This window comes from Salvelinus sp. IW2-2015, linkage group LG13, assembly GCF_002910315.2.
Source record: "Salvelinus sp. IW2-2015 linkage group LG13, ASM291031v2, whole genome shotgun sequence".
In the NCBI taxonomy this organism is placed as follows: Eukaryota; Metazoa; Chordata; class Actinopteri; order Salmoniformes; family Salmonidae; genus Salvelinus; species Salvelinus sp. IW2-2015.
This window is the reverse complement of record NC_036853.1, coordinates 10324352-10344451: the sequence shown is the minus strand read 5'-3', so window position 1 is coordinate 10344451 and position 20100 is coordinate 10324352. Positions and strand designations below refer to the sequence as shown.

The following is a 20100-nucleotide window of genomic DNA, read 5'->3' as shown; positions in this document are numbered from 1 at the left end:
AARCAATTTTCAACATAGACAACCCTTGATTAGGGTTAGGAGTTAGGTTAAAGGGTTAAGGTTAGGTTTAGGGTTAGCTAAAATGGTTAAGGTAAGGGTTAGGGGAATGGTTAGCTAACATACTAAGTAGTTGCAAAGTAGCTAAAAAGGAGTAAGTAGTTGAAAAGTTGCTAATTAGCTAACATTCTGATGATGAGATTCGCCTACCCATCCACCCCGACCAACCACCCTCCTTTCGTTATTGCCTTAAGTAACCTTCGGTCTTATGTAACCATACCAAACGGAATTTATCATACTAATTTTAGTGTCCCAGATTACATTTACTATGTTACGTCTAGTCTGAGACCAGGCTGCCCATCCAGGGTTTTAACTAAGCCCAGCCTTATTTAGCTTTGATATTTGTCACTGACTACTGCCAATGAGCTATCATGAGAATGATTATTGAGAGATCTCATTACTAAATATAGATTCACTGTTGCTATCAAAGTCATTCCAAAGGGTAGGTTTAGCAGAGCAAATGAAATGTAATCATACTCTCTCTCTAAGTCATATATCATCAATGATACTATTTAGGCCTAAAATATTATAGCATTTGAGAAGTTATCAACAGCTACTGTTTCAATTCAAACCAGGGTTCAACTAACAATAGACTAGATTATATATACAGGCCTAGGGTTTCAAGCTTTGGTTGACGTCAAATTTAATCTTCAAGTTAATAATGAATATATTGGATTCACATCTCTATTTCAACCAAAAATCAACCAAAGTTAAAGAATAGGACTAAATCAAATCAAACTTTATTAAAGTGCATTTAAAGTTTGATTTGATAGGATTTAGTCCTATTCTTTAACTTAGATATGTTTGGTCCAGAAAAACTGGAATTAATGTCAGACTAAGTCAGTGGTACAAAATATACATCTCCTTCCAATGTTGATATTTGGTTGCGTTGACAACCAAACACAATTAAACATCACTTTTGCAATACAGTAAATAGTGTATTAACTTGTCAACAAGTTAACAAATTCTATGTTGGATTCACGTCTCCAACTAAACCAAAAGTTAAAGTTAAAGAATATTATTAAGCCAGTGGTTCAGATTAAACTACCCAAGCATTAGATACATCTCATTTAAATGCTGATATTTGGTTGCGTTGTCAACCTAACACAGTTCGATATTACTTTTGTAATACAGTAAATAGCCTTAAATTTAGGCTATCTTACAAACGAATGTAAGAGTTTTTATTAAACATTAAAATGAGTAACTCATCCATGGCCACATTTTGAGGTTACTGTAACTATAAAAGTTTTATTATGTAATCATAGAAAGCGTGCATGTTCAAGATAGCATGCAAAAAACTGCACAGCAGGAAGCACTCGTTTTAATGTTACTGTACTACTAAGACATAACCTTAATCAAAAGTCTAGTGAGGGGATATGGTAAATAGGACTATCTACTAGAAATCAGACATTTTCATACCACAGGCCTAATATGAGGTTTTCTAATTCTGTTCAAATCCTAATTTGGTGCGGTGAATAGGCTTCTGACAATCAACGTGTTTATGATGACATTGGTAGCCTATTACGCTTCTTTATCACTAGAAGACACTCCTATAATCAAAAGAAGAATTAAACCAATTAAACAACCATAAAATGTTGGCCACAAAATACAAACATACTGTCAGTTTATTCAGTTAACAGCCAACTTAAATCACATTTAGTAAAAAGCGCTTAATTTATAAAACCACAATTGATAAATTTTATAGCAGAATGAGATTGAGATTCATTGAAGAAAACAGCCCGCGAAGCAGCTGGTTACCCGACTAAACAAGAGCATTTCTCTCGACAGCCAGTAGGCTACCGCAAGCTTGAAATATGTTTGTTTTTATCGCTTACCTCCAACACACAGCAATGACATCTCTTAGCTCTGGCTATGATCGCTCCCAGATGTACATCCGGCTTCAATCCGGAGTAGATATCTGTCTCTATAGCCTGTATAAATAGGTGGACGTAATCAGCTCCGCTTCACTACTAAGCTATTGCGTGTCACTGCTATGTGACAATAAAAAAAAGCTGGCCTTTCCCTCTCACCCACTGAGTCTGGATCAATTTGGGGGGAGGGAGGGGGGGTATATTTCCTCCTCCTCAGCTCTCCGCTCCCCGACTCACAGCCATCTTGTTCAGTACCACCACTGTAAGGACAGTTCCCACGAGTGACGTCACGGTAGTGAGGACGGGATGGACCAACGCTGTTTGGCAGTCGGAACACTCTACCTCAACGTTACGTGGCACCGCTGAAAATCTCAAATGTAGACTACAACATCTTCTAATCTCAGTTAACTGGACCTAAAATAGGATTATAAAGAGTCTTCAAGTCCACTACCAAGGATGACTACAAGCAAGTAGACTTACCCTASTGCGTACTTTGGGTAAAAAAGGAATACATTAAAGTAGAGAACTAACCTATTGAATAACTTACATGCCATCTTTACCCTGACAGAATTATATTCTGCGCCTAGAATTAGTCTGCCTCTCCTTGTTCCAATCCAAGCTTTTAGAAACATATATTACAGGGCATACTTTGAGGAAAAAAATTGAATGTATTTGTTATGTCCTTGAAAAGGGGCAATCAGCTGTTGCTATATACACTGTACATTTTTTCACTTAAAAATGTATGATATGTAGCCATTTATTATTGAAGAATATAATTTATAAATGCCTCACGAGTTTAGTTCAACTGTCTCACCTCATCAGAACCCCAAATATAAGCTTGTTTTTACTCCAATGTCTGTAAAGAAACACTCTATATATCCTTAAAACATCATTAAAACTATAATTTTGATATCATGGCTGTTCAGTCCTTGCATCCATAGCTCGGTCTATGAATTTGAGTGGTTACATTTCTCAAGCCCCCAGCTTTTAAACGAAACAGGGACAACACTTTGTTATCGTTTTTACTGCCGATTGCTGCTTTAATTAAGTGATAGTAAAAAACACTATAGTAAAAACACATTGGGAAAGGCCTACAGTGAATCAAGAAGATCTAAACCAATTAAACCTGTCAATACTGAGAGTGGATTGAAAAGTCAATCCATGAATGGAAAATTATGAAATTAACTCAAATTTAAAGAAACTGTGTACAACCCAATCAAGCTAACTGACTTTTCTAAATGAGCTATACCACCCTCTGGTGGGGATCWAGAAACTAAGATCAGGCAAGTCTGTCCAAAATAATTTTTTCCATACTTCTGTCCATTGTAAAGTGGGGCCAGCAGGTGCTATCTGCGGCTATTGAGTCATCAGGCCATTTCAGACAACATCCTCCATGCGTCACTATAGGCTCTACGTGCGTCACACTCATCCTTAATGACATCCGGAATATTACACACATTTACTTTTATTGCAAATTGATAAAACAATTACAAAGAAGACAAACATCCAATTTGAATTAACGCAAATAAACCATGACAAAAAAAAAATCCCTTAATCCAAAACTGCCCACCACAAAACTAATATCAATTACAATACAAAAAAGGTATTCTGAAAACATTGCTATAATCTTTTCCAGTTCATTTTGTCTCTCAGTGGACACCAGTACACTTCCGCAACCTCATTTCCAAGTGGCTTCACTTGAAAAACTCTTAATTCACTCCAAATGCCATAAAAGGCATATCAACTGTTTCTTCCATTTAACAAACCAAATTAACTACAGATGGAACCAGTTAAGGCAGTTGACATAATGACTGTTCACACCAAGCCTCCAAGGCATATATTCGCCACCAAAACTGTAACAGACTGTACACACATGCAGATGTTCCACAGAGTAATGGTATATGGACTGAACGTTGTGTTTTATCTGTTACATCAGATAGACATCCCACCTATCCCTTGACTACACTGCGATGGGCACTGATTAGACCGGTCGTTGCACCATCTTGGATCCACATCAAGTGGGAATGGGTGTGGAGGTCGTCTCATAGTTTCTCACTGAAGATAAGGTGAGGGAGGAGACTGTTAGAACAGTGTGACCATCCATAAACAACAAGGTAAGTTGTTGTACTGTATGCATGCAGATCTAGCAAGTGTTTAAATTTGACACAACGTTATAAAGAATGGTAACGCACAAGACTGTAGGTCATGTATGTTCCCTGACATAACTCAGTACATCTCAAGGTATTAGATCTTCTCACAGGTGTGTTACCTGTCAAGGTGAGAAAGGACATCGTGAAGCTGAGCCAGCAAGGCACGGTGCTCATGAGGATTGCTCTCCAGAGTACCACTCAGGCGACTCAGGTAAGAGTCCAGGGTACCAAGAGAGGGGGTCTCACCTGTGCCTGGAGAGAAAGTGTAGTGAAACTAAGGATTCAATTCCTATATGGACAAGATTGGGGGTTGATGGAAGAAATACAAAAATATTGTAGTTTAAAATATTTTGAAAACATTAGAACCAAATCTGTATGTTTCAAAATGTCTTGCTAAGGACAAGTCATCAATGTTGATTTTGGCCTATTCATCAACAAACACCTTACTACTTTCAAGGTAAGATAACTTCAACATAAGTATAAGCAGCCAAATCATACAGGGAAACTGTGCTATCAGGGTCCGAGATGGATGAGAGGGCCCAGTGACATGGTTCTGACCTGGCAGGGCCACAGTGGACAGGCTGCTGACGAGGGTGTGTTTGATGGCCAGCAGGTGCCTGTGCAGAGCCTGCGTCCGGAGCTCATCCTGCCCCAGTTCAGCTTCCAGTCTCTCTTTAGCGCTGTACATGTCTGAAATGTGCTTCTGCAACACTGCGTTCTGCTCCTCAAACTCCACATTTGCTTTGCGTAAACGCCGCAGCTCCGCTTCCCGGGCTGGGAGCAAAGAAACAACCATTAGTAAGGAAATAGCTAGTACTTTCTTCACTGAAACAGTGTTTGTCCCAGAGACGCTCCTCTGCCTGTCTCATACCCTTGTTCTGGTCCAGGAATTCCTCTGTAAATATTGGAACATCAAATCTGTTGGACAGATGATCTGAACCCTAGAGGACATAATTCAAAACAAATCAACCCGTTAACACATGGTACAAAATCAGAAGTCAGCCTACTCATAACCTCTATTCAGAAACACAACACATTATGTAAGGCTAACTGTACCTTCAGAGCAGCTGATCCAGAACTGTTAGCATTGATAATGACAGATGGAGACTCTTCTGAAAAAGAAGATAACATTATTTAAATGCTCAAAGAAGAAAAATGAACAAAATACATAAAAACTGAAAGGAACAGTTTTAACCACCCTGTCAAACTAACAAAATAGAAGGTAGACGTGTCACATATCTCATCTAATAGGTTAGATGTGTCACAACTCTGACCTCTCTTGACCTTCTTGTCCTGGATCTTGGCACTGGTGATCTGATAGGCCTCACTCTGTTGGTATTCTCTCAGCTCCCGGGCATACTGCAGCTTCTCTCGCTCTGCCTCATCCAGGAAGCGCTGTCAGGTCAGCACACAAGCAAACTTCAGTCCACTCCAGACACACACAGAAGAGATCTCAATACACTGGTAGCTTGCATTCCCAGGCTTCTCCTCAACATGATAGCCTGTAGTTGTGAAGGCCTACCTGGGCTTATCAAACAGATCTAGCTAGCCTATAAATATTCATATAAATATAACTATGCATAAAATGATGCACAATGCTACTGAATGCACTGCCACTAAATACAACGCTGGGGCAAAAAAGTGTATAATTGTTGCTACAACTACATTTCTCTATCCGACCAATAAAGCCTGAAGGTACCTGCTTGTCATGAGGTGCTAAGCGGCTCCACTCTGCGCCCAGCCTCTTGGTGATTTCTGGAAAGGGCAGGTCGGGGTGCTTGGCACGGATCTGCTCCCGCCGTTCATTCAGGAAACGCACATATCCTGTCACTGGTGCCTTGGGACCATTGGGCAACACCTTCTTTCTCTTCTTACCCTTGGGCCAACCTCTCTTCTTCACAGGCTGTACAGAAAGAGAACAGACATGCGATCCAGGATGAAATTATAAAATGCTAGCAATGTGAAAGTGTGTATCAAGAATCAGGAAACATAGCATGACATCATCATCATAACAATATTTATGCGTTTCTCCAAYTTAAAGGGCCAGTGCAGTCAGAATTCTGTTTCTCATGGGTTTTGTATCATATTGTTCAACAGCTGATGAACCCAACACTGTAAAACTGTTTAGAAATTTGATAAGTGTTATTTCCTGATAGTTGCTGGTTGAAAACACAATCTACACAGGACCTTCTAATCAGCAGGTTCTGCATGGGTGGAGTTTTGGCTTGCCTGGTGACATCGCCAAGTGGTATAAGTTAATACAGACCAATAAGTAAGAGAGTTCCAAACCGCTCGTTTTTAGATTACATATCGGAAAAGTCTAAGTGGGATCCTTGGTATGTCCAACTCTGACATCACCCCATTGAAGTTGAAATGTAAAATGGTTAAGGTTTATGGTTGGCATGTCCCAAGGAGCCTGGATTGCACTAACCATTACATATCCCTCCCCACTCAGACCACTCCAGACAGTCCTAGCTMAATTCTTGCTTGGGAAATAGTATTTTGGTGAAAAGCTATTTATTTATTTTTGACCAATTTAATGGAAAATTATTACAGTAAGGGACTGAAACTGTTACACAGAAAGTATTTGATATTAGGATAAAAAACAGTTGCATTGGGCCTTTAAGCTAGATCAGTTCATAGAATGGTAACAACACGTAGGAAACAATGAGATAACCATACAGTGGGTAGTCTGTGTATACACAGATTAGAGACAGTACTGTTATTCATGTCAGTATTTCCCCTTCTCTTGCCTCTTCTTGTACTGCATCAGAGGACTGCGTGCCTCTTGGTGGAGGTCCATCATTTTGCTCCTGCTTCACACCACCCATGATATCGTTATCCCAGTGATTGATCTGCAAGTGGGATATATTACATATGATTCGAAAACAGGTCTAGGGAGTTATTAGTACTTTATACTCACTCATTGAGTTTGTCAGAGGAATATGGATATATGAAGGACGGGACTATATCAGATCTGTAGTTTGTTATTCTAAATATAACCTAGCTCTTGATCATGACTCTCAGTTCCTTTACATTACACATACGAGTCAGTGGACGAAGGCGTCTTCTGTACGGGGGAGTTTTGTTAAGAGCGCTGATGCTCGGGTTGAACATTACCACGCATCACTTGAGTTACGTTTTTGGAAGCATAAAGACCTTATCTTTCATATCAGCGAGAAATAATTTTCAAGAAACAAAAGGTTAAATTGATAAACATCTTTATAGGGTTTGGGTTCCCAGACGGTCATATTTCCATGCTGAAGCGCTTGTTTACGGAAAAAAGACAGGATGGACTACCTGCGCTAACTAGCTATCTGCGTCTTCGAACACCGGTGTAAACGGAAGATAGATGCCACAAAAATGTTGTAACTGAAAATTACAGCCGACTGCTAATGTGTTAAAACCGGTTTAAACAGTGTACAGTAAGTGGGTGTTTTGCATTTGTGAAATTATTTTGATTTGATATGAAAGTATGGGGATTTATGTTTCTAGAACCGTACCGCAATTTGAGATTCGATTCATGTTTAGATTAAAGCAATTGGCTGTTTTGGCTTCCAGAGCCAATTTGCCTTTAAACAGAATATAAATATAAGCTAGCTAGCTACAACAGTGGTGTTAACTCCTGTCGGATAAAAGGCATGCAAAAGCGAAAACTGTATCTCCTTTTTACAGCTATTGACGCATGATCATGACAAGTTTCTGATAAAGTAGCTAGTCCTCGCTCTGACTACCGACGTCAAACGTTCAGCCTGCTGCACAGACCCTATGGACACTAGCTTAGAGCGCCAAATTAAATTGTACTTAGGAGCATTTTTAATTAAGCTCTCTCCACGGTTACAGTAGGAAGAAAAAATATGTAATTGTTGTAAGAATGTGTGAGTGTGCTACATTTACTATCATTATATATTAATACATTGAATTACTTTGACATATTTAAATTAAGCTATATTATGCCAAGTTCCCTATGGTGGACAGAACGTGTTTCTACATTAGCCTACACAGACTAAGGTTTTCACCACACAATAATTACAGGAAATAGCTCAAATTATAGTCACCACAATCTCACAAAATCGATTGCTTAAAGGTGCACTATGCAGAAATCGCGCTGTCATTTCCTGGTTGCTAAACTTCTAGTTTGTCTAATTTCAGTTTAAGTGACAAAACAAGCAAGTATAGTGTAGAGAATCATTGTACCATTTAAACCGCCGTGAAATATATTTTCCATAACCAAAAATATTGTATTTTGAGCTGGTGTACAAAACCAAAAGTAAAAGACACAAAAACGAAAATTATGAACGGAATCATAGAGATAGAGCACATAACAGATCTGCTGCTTCTTAGACTTGCTTTCAATGAGAATGAGCTCTATAACTCACATTTCTATGTGAATTTGGTCAGGCCGCTCTGTCGTTTCCTGGTTGCTGAAATTCTACACTGTTCGCTCAATTTCTATTTATGTCAGAAAACAATTACTGAATAGTATAGGAAATCATTGTACAATTAAAATCGATGTGAAATATATTTTCAATAACAAAAAGCTGGTGGTCCAAAACAGTTGTTTGAAGCTGGTGGACCGAAAGGAACTTTTGGTTTTGGTCCACCAGCTTTAAACAGATGTTCGTTATTGAAAAGATATTTCACATCGATCTAAAACTGAAATTGCGTGAACAGTGTAGAATCTTTGCAACCAGGAAATGACAGCAGTTTCCACTAGATAAGACAGCCACAAAGTCAGAAAAGCTTTCGCATTTTAAATACAGATGCACTCCTGTGGGAGAAATCAATAGGAAAATATCACAGCCAATCACAACACTGTTGGGTAAGTAATGCTATGAAACACTATCATTCCATTAGCGCCAGATATTATGGTAATTTTCTGAAAGTATAATGCAAAAAAATAACAAATATCCTGTGTAGCACCTTTTAAAACATATCCATATATTTGGTTTAATACAAGTGTATTTGTCGTATGCGCCAGTACGTAATGGGACTGAACGCAGCTGTAACGTTACTTTTTAGACCACAGTTCTAGAAAAAAAAATCGGGCGCTCCTCCCATAAACGTCTCTAGCCAGACATGAATTCGTGGATTTGAGGGTTAAGCTATCATTCAAATGAAAGCCAACCCCTGTCGCCATTTACATTTTAGTTATTTAGCAGACGCTCGTATCCAGAGCGATGTATAGTAGGGAGTGCATACATTTTCGTACTTTTAGAAACCGATGTGAGGGTGGTGATTAGTTGAAATGATCATAAATCAAGTGTTCTTTTTCCGTATTGGCCATCTACCGAAATAATTTCCTCACAGAGATATAAATGGCTACGACAGGTTGTCATCTATAAGCAGTATACCCAAGTTCATTGAGGTCTGTCTGTTAAGAGCGCAAACCGTACATGTCCTCAAGGTTATATCAATGTGAGTGATTTCATTTGCGCGCGCTATTGATTACAGTATAACAAACCTAATCAATTCCAGTTCTGAGTAACCACTTGGTAAATATTGGTGCGTGTACAGTTTATACGGTACTCATTTAGCGAAATATAAGTAACGTAAATCTGAACACAAGTGTGTAGTAGGGAGTAACTTTTATGTATTGGGTTTAACAATATCACAATTTATTTCAGCATATCGATTATGAATTTGTACACTTAAAACCGGTGTTTTGACAACTCAGCCATAAATAGAAAAAGATGACAACAACAGGAAGCAGCAACAGTATCATTTTCAATGTATGTTTTACGAATATAAATGATACTTTAAAAATTAACATAATTTTACTTCATCAGGTCAAAACTACTGAATGAGCCTACTTAAATAGTCCAAAAACGATAATTTATTGATTTTGATTATACAAGTGTAATCGTGAAGATATGTTTGGCCAGGCTACTCTAACGTTGGCTACTGTAGAGCGAGCTAAATAAATAGCTAGCTAATTTTGGCTAGCAAACATCGATGGAACGGACAATGGGAAACAGTCAGTACACTCCCTGAACAGGAGGTAAATATGCGTCAGAGATGTGATGAAATATGCCAACAAGAACATTTATCTAACAATAATATTCATTTTAATATACCTTTTTAATGTAATTATTTAGCAAACCTAGATAATATTTTATTACTCACCCCTTATCATGGGCTCTCAACCTAACGCCAGAGACGGAAGATGGAGCGAGACATCCCACTCCCTAATTTTTTCTGTTCTAATGGAAGTCGATTAACTAAGTAGAACAGACCCAGCCGCTATCGCATTTGTGTACTGTCTATGGGAGAGCCACCCCCTTAAGTAGACCGGAACTGACCATATTTTCCAATGGTAAACGGCCTGAATGAATCTTTATTTATCGACCATCTTTGATCTGACTTCAGGAAGAGCGTATTCTCATTGCCGATTGGCTGACACAATAACACCCACATGATTGGTTAGTTAATTCTGAGCTATATACACAATGAGGCATGGGCTGCGTTCAGTACGTTTGTACGTTCTGTAACGTTAAATTGAACGGTGCTGTACTGAACGGCCAGTTGAAAAAACGGGGAGGTTGTGGTTTGGTGAACGCTGTCAGCATGGCCAATTCCTCACAGATAGAACAATGAAACAGATATTTCACCGGATGTCTAAATGTGAAGCATCTGCTTGGCTTATCCACTCGACTACCAAATATGGTAGTGAGAGGAAGCCCACAGCCGGCAGTGGGTGAAGATGGAACGAGATTGATTTTGGCAGACATTCCGCAAATTTTCTCATCAACATTTGATGTCAATTACAGTTCTGTTCTCAAAACTAGAATATGTTATGAACAGAGTGGACTACGTTTTGTGGACTTTACCTTTTGCAAACGTTTTTAAAAGTGGTGTTGTTTAGGAGTGCAAAGGCAATAAGTAGGCGTTCCCTAATGGAAATATGCAGATGTATGCTAGAACGCGCCAATAGGAACTCGCTAGCTCGCACTTGGCTCTGCCCACCTCCTTGCTTGTTCTGTCCACTATGACTCATTTATTCCCATTGGAAGCGACAGGCTGTGGTCTATCTTGGTTTAGTTATACAAATATTTGACTTCTTAGGGATAGGGGGCAGTATTTTCACATCCGGATGAAAAGCGTGCCCAAAGTAAACTGCCTGTTACTCAGGCCCAGAAGCTTGGATATGCATATAATTAGTAGATTTGGATAGAAAACACTCTGAAGTTTCTAAAACTGCTAGAATAATGTCTGTGAGTATAACAGAACTGATTTGGCAGGCGAAACCCCGAGCATAATCCATCCAGGGGAATTTTTTTTGAGGTCATTGTGTTTTCCAATGGATTTCTATGGGAATCCTGATTAATTAGGGCCCAGATTGCAGTTCCTATGGCTTCCACTAGATGTCAACAGTCTTTAGAAATTGGTTGATGTTTTTCTTTTGATAAATGAAGAAGAAGTGCTATTCATTCCATGTGTCACTCTTAAGGTCCCTACTATTTTGGTGCGAGTGAACAGGAACGCGCTCCACGTTGTTTTTATCCGGTATTAGAAACAGTTTATTCCGTCTTAAATTTGATAGATTATTTACATTTTAGATTACCTGAGGTTGGATTAGGAACGTTGTTTGAAATGTTTGGACCAAGTTTACAGGTAACTTATTAGATACTTTGTAGTCATGTTGGGCGAGTTGGAACCGGTGTATTTCTGAATCAAACGCGCCAAATAAATTGACATTTTGGGGATATAAAGAAGGAATTTATCGAACAAAATGACCATTCATTGTGTCAATGAGACATTTGGGATTGCAAAAAAGTAGATCTTCAAAGGTAAGGCATTTATTATATCGTTATTTCTGACTTTTGTGTCGCACCTGCCTGTTTGAAAAATGATTTTCATGTGTTTGTATGCGGGGCGCTRTCCTCAGATAAATCGCATGGTTTGCTTTCAACCATAGAGCCTTTTTGAAATCTGACAGCGGCTAAATTAACACGAAGTTAAGCTTTATTTTGATGTATTACACTTATATTTTCGTGAATGTTGAATATTGATATTTCTGTAGTTTGAATTTGGCGCTCTGCAATTTCACTGGATGTTGTCAAATCGATCCCGCTAAAGGGATTGGCGCGTGAAGGGATCACTAAGAGGTTAACATCTTCTACCCCCAAGCCATAAGATGGCTGAACAATTAATCAAATGGCCACCTGGACAATTTACATTGACACCCCCCACCCGGCACATTTAACTGCTGCTACGTGCTATCTTTTTTCTGTGTATTGTCACTTTACCCATACCTACATACACAAATTATCTCAACTAACCTGTACCCCAGGCACATTGACTCGGTACTGGTACCCCATGTATATAGCCTCGTTATTGTTATTTTATTGTGTTGCTTTTTATTTTGTAAATATCTTTCTTGAAGTAAATTGTTGGTTCAGGGCTTTGTTAGTAAGCATTTCAAGGTAAGGTCTACACCTGTTGTATTCGGCGCATGTGACAAATAAGATTTGATTTAGTCTGTAATCGTAACATGGTGTTTGTATGTTCACAGATGAAACTTCACCTTTACGTTTCATGTTTCACGCATGGCTTTTCTTACAATCTTAGCAATTTACGTATGGATATTATTACGATCCTAACGACATGTACATTCAACCTTTTGGCAGGTATCTCACTCCATAGAGGTGTGGCTTAAAGCAATGAGTGACCTATTTAAGGAGAACTCCGGTACCGCTTCCTGCGCGGTAGCAGAGTGAACATTCTATGACTTGGGTGACTGGAGTCTTTGACAATTTTTTGGGCCTTCCTCTAACATTTTACTCTTGAACAAATCTTGTGTTGCTTTTTTGACATATAATAATAATACCTTTCAGAGTTTTGGCAGTGTTATCTCACCAATAACAGAAAAACGTACAACAAACGGCCTGTGAGGAGTGCTATGAGAACAAGCATAACACAGTATAAAAAACGTAACGGAAACCGGAAAGAGGTATCCTGCACGTTTTCATGTTAAAAAGTGTTTACTTCACATTTAGGTAGCTAATGTAATGGATTTGTTTACTAGCGCAAGTCTAGATTGCACTAGCTGTATTATACCTACAACAGTGAAGTTTCAGTATATGACGAATTCAATATTGTGAAAAACGAGTTTTAATGACTGCAACCTAGGTGTATGTAAACTTCCGACTTCAACTGTACATTCAACCTTTTGGCAGCTATCTGTGTCCATAGGAGCGTGCCAAATTTGACTGCAGCATGACGCGAGATTCCCAAAAGCTGGAGCGTCTTTCTCGCCTGCTCCAGTAGCGCTCACTTCACGAGCTCAGGGATGATTATGATTCATGACATGATGGTTGTCTATCATGGTCAGCAAAGGCATTTTCTGTAGAGTTTCAAATGTATTACGTAGTAAATTTCTCTCTGATAAATTATATAAAACATAGTATTGCATGCCATTGTGACAAAGCTTATTCATATTGCACTCTAATAAGACTGCTTTCAAGAATAAGCACACGTAATCACATCTACTACCATCTGACTGTTTTCTAAAATGGGGTCACAAATTAGAAAATTCATAGTTTGTCACATCCACCACAAATCCATGCATTGCCAGATCCAATACAATAATTTAAGAGGTAGATTTGTATTTACTTTTAAATAAGCTGATAAGAACAAGCAATTTATGTCAAGCTTTTTCTATCCATTTTGTAAATTCAAATTACTTCCTGAATTGACCCCAACTCAGGTAAGTCTATTAAATTAACAACACATATAGGCCTCCATACACAAACAGTAATAGTATAAACCAAATTTACCAATAACAGCAAAAGCACTGTTGCATACCTGATAAAGCAACAAGGTATCTCTCCAATAGTTTCTGAATAGATCAAATTGAAGGTGGATTCACCATGCTGAGTCCAACCAAGGTGTGTGTAAATGTCCATTGTCCTATTTCTCTGGTTGAAGGGATATGACGCCCCTCCCCTTTCACAGGTAGGCCTGTCAAATGAGCGATTCCTGTCAGAAATGCTATGCAGCAATTGGGTGGTTGGAAGGAGCACAAACTGTATAAAACTGGTGAAAAGTGTATTTAATCCTCATATTGTGCTTGATTAGGACTTTAAATAAGACAGGACTTCTAATAAGACAAAAGACAAGTACTATCACTTGTATTTTCTCAGAAATTACAATTTGGAGAGATAGGCTATGATCCATAAATCAGTCCAAAACCCAAGAGGTGAACCTTTGAATTGATTGTGACCAAGGCGGGTTTGATAAAATTGTTGGAAGACTATGCATAAATGGGGTGATATAAACGTATAGCAACATGATTTTACAAAAATACTACCTCAAAAATATTTTATTTGTCAGGCCAAATGATTGACCTGGTGCATTTTTTGGCACATGTCAAGGCTAGACTTGGGCTGATTTAAATGTGTAAAGGTGCACCCATTACAATCACCATTTGGTTAATCTAGGTCATTAACAGGTATGCTAGTCCATCATTGTTTACATTGTGTCGTTGTTTACATTGCATTTAACGCTGGAAGCAAACGTTTAAAAAGTGTTAACGTTTGTCTTTACAAATGATATTCAACAAAAGAGCAGTACATTCATTTATTGTTTTGGAATTAATATAACATGCAGGACCTCCACTTCACTGATCCTCAACACTGGGGCCCCAAAAGGGTGCGTGCTCAGCCCACTCCTGTGCTCCCTGTTCATCCATGACTGCGTATCCACACACGCCTCCAACTCAATCATCAAGTTTGCAGATGACACAACCATAGTTGGCCTGATTATCAACAATGACGAGACGGCCTACAGGGAGGAGGTGAGGGCCCTGGTGGAGTGGTGCCAGGAAAATAACCTCTCTCTCAACGTCAACAAAATGAAGGAGTTGATCGTGGACTTCAGGAAAAAGCAGAGGGAGCACGTCCCTATCCACGTTGACGGGACCGCAGTGGAGAAGGTGGAAAGCTTCAAGTTCCTCAGCGTACACATCACTAACGATCTGAAATTATCCACCCACACAGACAGTGTGGTGAAGAAGGCGCAACAACGCAACAGCGCCTCTTCAACCTCAGGAGGCTGAAGAAATTTGTTTTGGCCTCTAATACTCTCTCAAACTTTTACAGATGCACAATTGAGAGCATCCTGTCGGGCTGTATCACCGCCATGTACCATGTATTGCATGGCAATGATGGCAACTGCACCGTCCAGAAATGCAGGGCTCTACAGAGGGTGGTGCAGTCTGCCCAATGCATCACCGGGGACACACTGCTTGCCCTCCAGGACACCTACAGCACCCAATGTGATAGGAAGGCCAAAAATATCATCAAGGACGTCAACCATCCGAGCTACGGCCTGTTCACCCCGCTATCATACAGAAGGTAAGGGGAGGTCAATACATGTGCATCAAAGCTGGGACCGAGGGACTGAAAAACAGCTTCTATCTCAAGGCCATCAGACTGTTAATTAGCCACCACTAGCCGGCTACCACCTGTTACTCAACCCTGCACCTTAGAAGCTGCTGAAATATACATAGACAAGGAATCACTGGTCACTTGAATAAGAAAACACTAGTCACTTTACTAATGTTTACAAACTGCTTTACACATTTCATATGTATACAGTGTATTCTCATCCTAAAATTTGTATATTTCTTAATTCCATTATTTTACTTTTAGATGTGTGTATTGTTGTGAATTGTTCGATATTACTGCACTGTTGGAGCTAGGAACACAAGCATTTCGCTACACCCGCAATAACATCTGCTAAATATGTGTATGTGACCAATAAAATKTCATTTGATTTTAAATGCCCTACTGTGTCTATAACACAGTCCCCCTCAAACTACACATATTTGGTTAGTAGAGACCCTGTTGAGTATCAACAGTATTAAGGGATCAATACATTTCTATATTGCTTCCCCAGTATCTGCATGAACCATCAGGCCAAGTGTTTTTGGTTGACCCTGCTGGACAGAAAGAGAAGGAGGAATCGGAACACGAAGGATTCAAATTCAGGTCTTAGTTATTCCATTGTACTGGATCTAATACATATTAGCATTTACATATATTCATAAGTGTAATACTTTTTCATGACATACTGTGAAAAACTCTCTTGGCTGCTGGCTCTGTCACTTTCAGACATGTGCAGAGCAGACAAGAACCACAGGGGTTCTGTGTAAAGAGAGAGTAATCCAAAAGGCACAGACACATCCTGTGACTTTCAATTGGCACCGTTGACCTGTATGTATTCTCTCCTGATTGGCTCTGTGGTGCACAGTCTGGCAGTCTGACTAAAGTGCCAGAGGTATGAGGACAGACATCCTCCATTGTATTTATGGGAACAAATATTTCCTAACACTTTCGATCCTATTCTTGGACAGTTAGAAGACACAATGCATCAATGCAAACCATTTTTTATTACTAATTACTGTCCATGAGTAACCTCAACCTTGTGGGTCTATGGGTGTTTGGGCCAATAAAGTGCCAACTCAATTCTACCACTGACTAGTCTCTCATGCCCCTATGAACGGGGACACATGGCAAACGTTTTTAATCTAAACCAGACCTTTTTTTTACTGGAGTACACTAACCCCTAATTTAGGCTCTTTTCTTGACACATAGTAGCAGTTTACCAGATAAGAAGTCAAGAAGATCAAAAAGTAGATTGTTGTAAGGGTGTATTACATCCTGTGCTGGCCCCATTGTCATATCCATTCTGGATTCTGAGTGGTAAAATCATAGCTGAAAAATGCCTCTGTGTATGTGTAAACATTTCCCCCCGAGACAGAACTGCCAAAAGGGGTGGAGTTGCAATCTACTGCAGAGTTCTGTCATGCTATCCAGGTCTGAGCCCAAACAGTTCGAGCTTCTACTTTTAAAAATCCACCGTCAGAAATAAGACTCGCACTGTTGCGGCTTGTTACAGACCCCCTCAGCCCCTAGCTGCGCCCTGGACACCATATGTGAATTAATTGCCCCCCCATTTATCTTCAGAGTTTGTACTGTTAGGTGACCTAAACTGGGATATGCTTTACACCCTGGCCGTCCTACAATCTAAACTAGATGCCCTCAATCTCACACAAATTATCATGGAACCTACCAGGTACAACCCCAAATCCGTAAACTCGGGCACCCTCATAGATCCTTGGTCATCCTGACCAACCTGTCCTCTAAATACACCTCTGCTGTCGTCAACCAAGATCTCAGCGATCACTGCCTCTTTGCCTGCGTCCGTAATGGGTCTCCGGTCAAACGACCACCCCTCATCACAGTCAAACGCTCCCTAAAACACTTCAGCGAGCAGGCCTTTCTAATCGACCTGGCCCGGGAATCCTGGAAAGATATTGACCTCATTCCGTCAGTAGAGGATGCCTGGTTATTCTTTAAAAGTGCTTTCCTCAACATCTTAAATAAGCATGCCCCATTCAAAAAATGTAGAACCAGGAACAGATATAGCCCTTGGTTCACTCCAGACCTGTCTGCCCTTGACCAGCACAGAAACATCCTGTGGCGTACTGCATTAGCATCGAATAGCCCCTGCGAAATGCAACTTTTCAGGGAAGTTAGTAACCAATATACACAGGCAGTTAGGAAAGCAAAGGAAAGCTTTTTCAAACAGAAATTTGCATTCTGTAGCACAAACTCCAAAAGGTTCTGGGGCACTGTAAAGTCCATGGAGAATAAGAGCACCTCCTCCCAGCTGCCCACTGCTCTGAGGCTAGGAAACACTCTCACCACTGATAAATCCACTATAATTGAGAATTATAATAAGCATTTTTCTACGGCTGGCCTTGCTTTCCACCTGGCTACCCCTACTCCGGTCAGCTCTGCACCCCCCACAGCAACTTGCCCAAGCCTCCCCCATTTCTCCTTCACCCAAATCCAGATAGCTGATGTTCTGAAAGAGCTGCAAAATCTGAACCCCTACAAATCAGCCGGGCTAGACAATCTGGACCCTCTCTAAAATTATCCACAGCAATTGTTGCAACCCCTATTACTAGCCTGTTCAACCTCTCTTTCGTATCGTCTGAGATCCCCCAAAGAATGGAAAGCTGCCGCGGTCATCCCCCACTTCAAAGTGGGAGACACTCTAGACCCAAACTGTTACAGACCTATATCTATCCTACCCTGCCTTTCTAAGGTCTTCGAAAGCCAAGTTAACAAACAGATCACCGACCATTTCGAATCCCACTGTACCTTCTCCGCTATGCAATCTGGTTTCCGAGCTGGTCATGGGTGCACCTCAGCCACGCTCAAGGTCCTAAACAATATCATAATCGCCATCGACAAAAGACAATACTGTGCAGCCGTATCCATCGACTTGGCCAAGGCTTTCGACTCTGTCAATCACCGCATTCTTATCGGCAGACTCAACAGCCTTGGTTTCTCAAATGACTGCCTCGCCTGGTTCACCAACTACTTCTCTGATAGAGTTCAGAGTGTCAAAATGGGAGGGCCTGTTGTCGGGATCTCTGCCAGTCTCTATGGGGGTGCCACAGGGTTCAATTCTCAGACCGACTCTTTTCTTTGTATACATCAATGATGTCGCTCTTGCGGCTGGTGATTCTCTGATCCACCTCTACGCAGACAACACCATTTGGTATACTTCTGGCCCTTCTTTGGACACTGTGTTAACTAACCTCCAGACGAGCTTCAATGCCATACAACTCTCCTTCCGTAGCCTCCAACTGCTCTTAAATGCAAGTAAAACTAAATGTATGCTYTTCAACCGATCGCTGCCTGCATCTGCCCACCCGCCTGGCATCACTACTCTGGACGGKTCTGACTTAGAATATGTGGACAACTAAAAATACCTAGGTGTCTGGCTAGATTGTAAACTCTCCTTCCAGACTCATATTAAGCATCTCCAATCCAAAATTAAATCTAGAATCGGCTTCCTATTTCGCAACAAAGCATCCTTCACTTATGCTGCCAAACATACCCTCGTAAAACTGACTATCCTACCGATCCTTGACTTCGGCGATGTCATTTACAAAATAGCCTCCAACACTCTACTCAGCAAATTGGATGCAGTCTATCACAGTGCCATCCGTTTCRTCACCAAAGCCCCATRTACTACCCACCAGTGCGACCTGTATGCTCTCGTCAGCTGGCCCTCGCTTCATATTCGTTGCCAAACCCACTGGCTCCAGGTCATCTATAAGTCCTTGCTAGGTAAAGCCCCACCTATCTCAGCTCACTGGTAACCATAGCAGCACCCACCCGTAGCACACGCTCCAGCTGGTATATTTCACTGGTCACCCCCAAAGCCAATTCCTCCTTTGGCCCCCTTTCCTTCCAAGTCTCTGCTGCCAATGACTGGAAAAATTACAAAAATCACTGAAGCTGGAGACTCATATCTCTCACTATCTTTAAGCATCAGCTATCAGAGCAGCTTACAGATCATTGCACCTGTACGTAGCCCATCTGTAAATAGCCCATCCAACTACCTCATCCCCATACTGTATTTATTTTATTTTTTATTTTTTGCTCCTTTGCACCACAGTATCTCTACTTGCACATTCATCTTCTGCACATCTCACTCCAGTGTTTATTTGCGAAATTGTAATTAGTTCACCACTACGGCCTATTTATTGCCTTACCTCCCTAATCTTACTTCATTTGCACACAYTGTATATAGACTTTTGTATTGTGTTATTGACTGTACGTTTGTTTATTCCATGTGTAACTCTGTGTTGTTGTTTGTGTCACACTGCTTTGCTTTATCTTGGCCAGGTCGCAGTTGTAAATGAGAACTTATTCTCAACTGGCTTACCTGGTTGAATAAAGGTGAAATATATATATTTTTAAATATTGTATGTGGGAATGTCTTATATCCGTCCTACATGTAGTGTTGGTACATGGAATATTCCTCAACTGCATATATCATAAATTGCTATTGCAAATAGAAGTATTATGTTCAACAACGAACATTTTCAGATATTATTTTGACAAACACACTTTGGTGCTTACAATTCATTCTCTATTGTCATAGATTTGGTGGGCACTGTTATCTGTGATCTTTGTGATATGACTTTCTTTAAG

General features: G+C 40.2%; 2 protein-coding genes across 3 annotated transcripts in view; both read right to left on the bottom strand.

Annotated features, from left to right (window-relative positions):
* LOC111971827 (protein unc-13 homolog A-like) overlaps nt 1-2075 on the bottom strand; it is an 89507-nt gene extending 87432 nt beyond the window's left edge. The window contains exon 1 of the mRNA XM_070446356.1: nt 1893-2075. Within this exon, the coding sequence (XP_070302457.1) occupies nt 1893-1914 (22 nt within the window). The 5' untranslated portion in view covers nt 1915-2075. The remainder of the gene's footprint in view (nt 1-1892) is intronic.
* Nucleotides 2076-3377: 1302 nt separating this feature from the next.
* hmg20b (high mobility group 20B) lies at nt 3378-10345 on the bottom strand. Of its 2 annotated transcripts, none has more exons than XM_023998933.3 (9): nt 10205-10345; nt 6832-6933; nt 5778-5981; nt 5353-5473; nt 5135-5187; nt 4950-5019; nt 4637-4852; nt 4198-4330; nt 3378-3983 (listed from the first exon to the last, which is right to left on the bottom strand). In XM_023998933.3, exons 2-9 carry the CDS (start codon nt 6907-6909, stop codon nt 3971-3973), a joined length of 888 nt encoding a protein of 295 aa, XP_023854701.1. In that variant the 5' UTR covers nt 6910-6933; nt 10205-10345; the 3' UTR covers nt 3378-3970. The 2 variants fall into 2 exon arrangements, with proteins under 2 accessions (XP_023854701.1, XP_023854699.1); XM_023998931.2 differs by having other exon boundaries at nt 5135-5190; nt 10205-10343.
* Nucleotides 10346-20100: the final 9755 nt, after the last annotated feature.

Coding starts and splice junctions, on each gene's coding strand:
- hmg20b (XM_023998931.2), bottom strand. CDS start 6,909: ATGGGTGGTGTGAAGCAGGAGCAAAATGATGGACCTCCACCAAGAGGC. Junction 5,474..5,777: donor TAGCACCTCATGACAAGCAG/GTACCTTCAGGC, acceptor CTGACCTGACAG/CGCTTCCTGGATGAGGCAGA. Junction 4,853..4,949: donor ATTCCTGGACCAGAACAAGG/GTATGAGACAGG, acceptor CTTTGCTCCCAG/CCCGGGAAGCGGAGCTGCGG.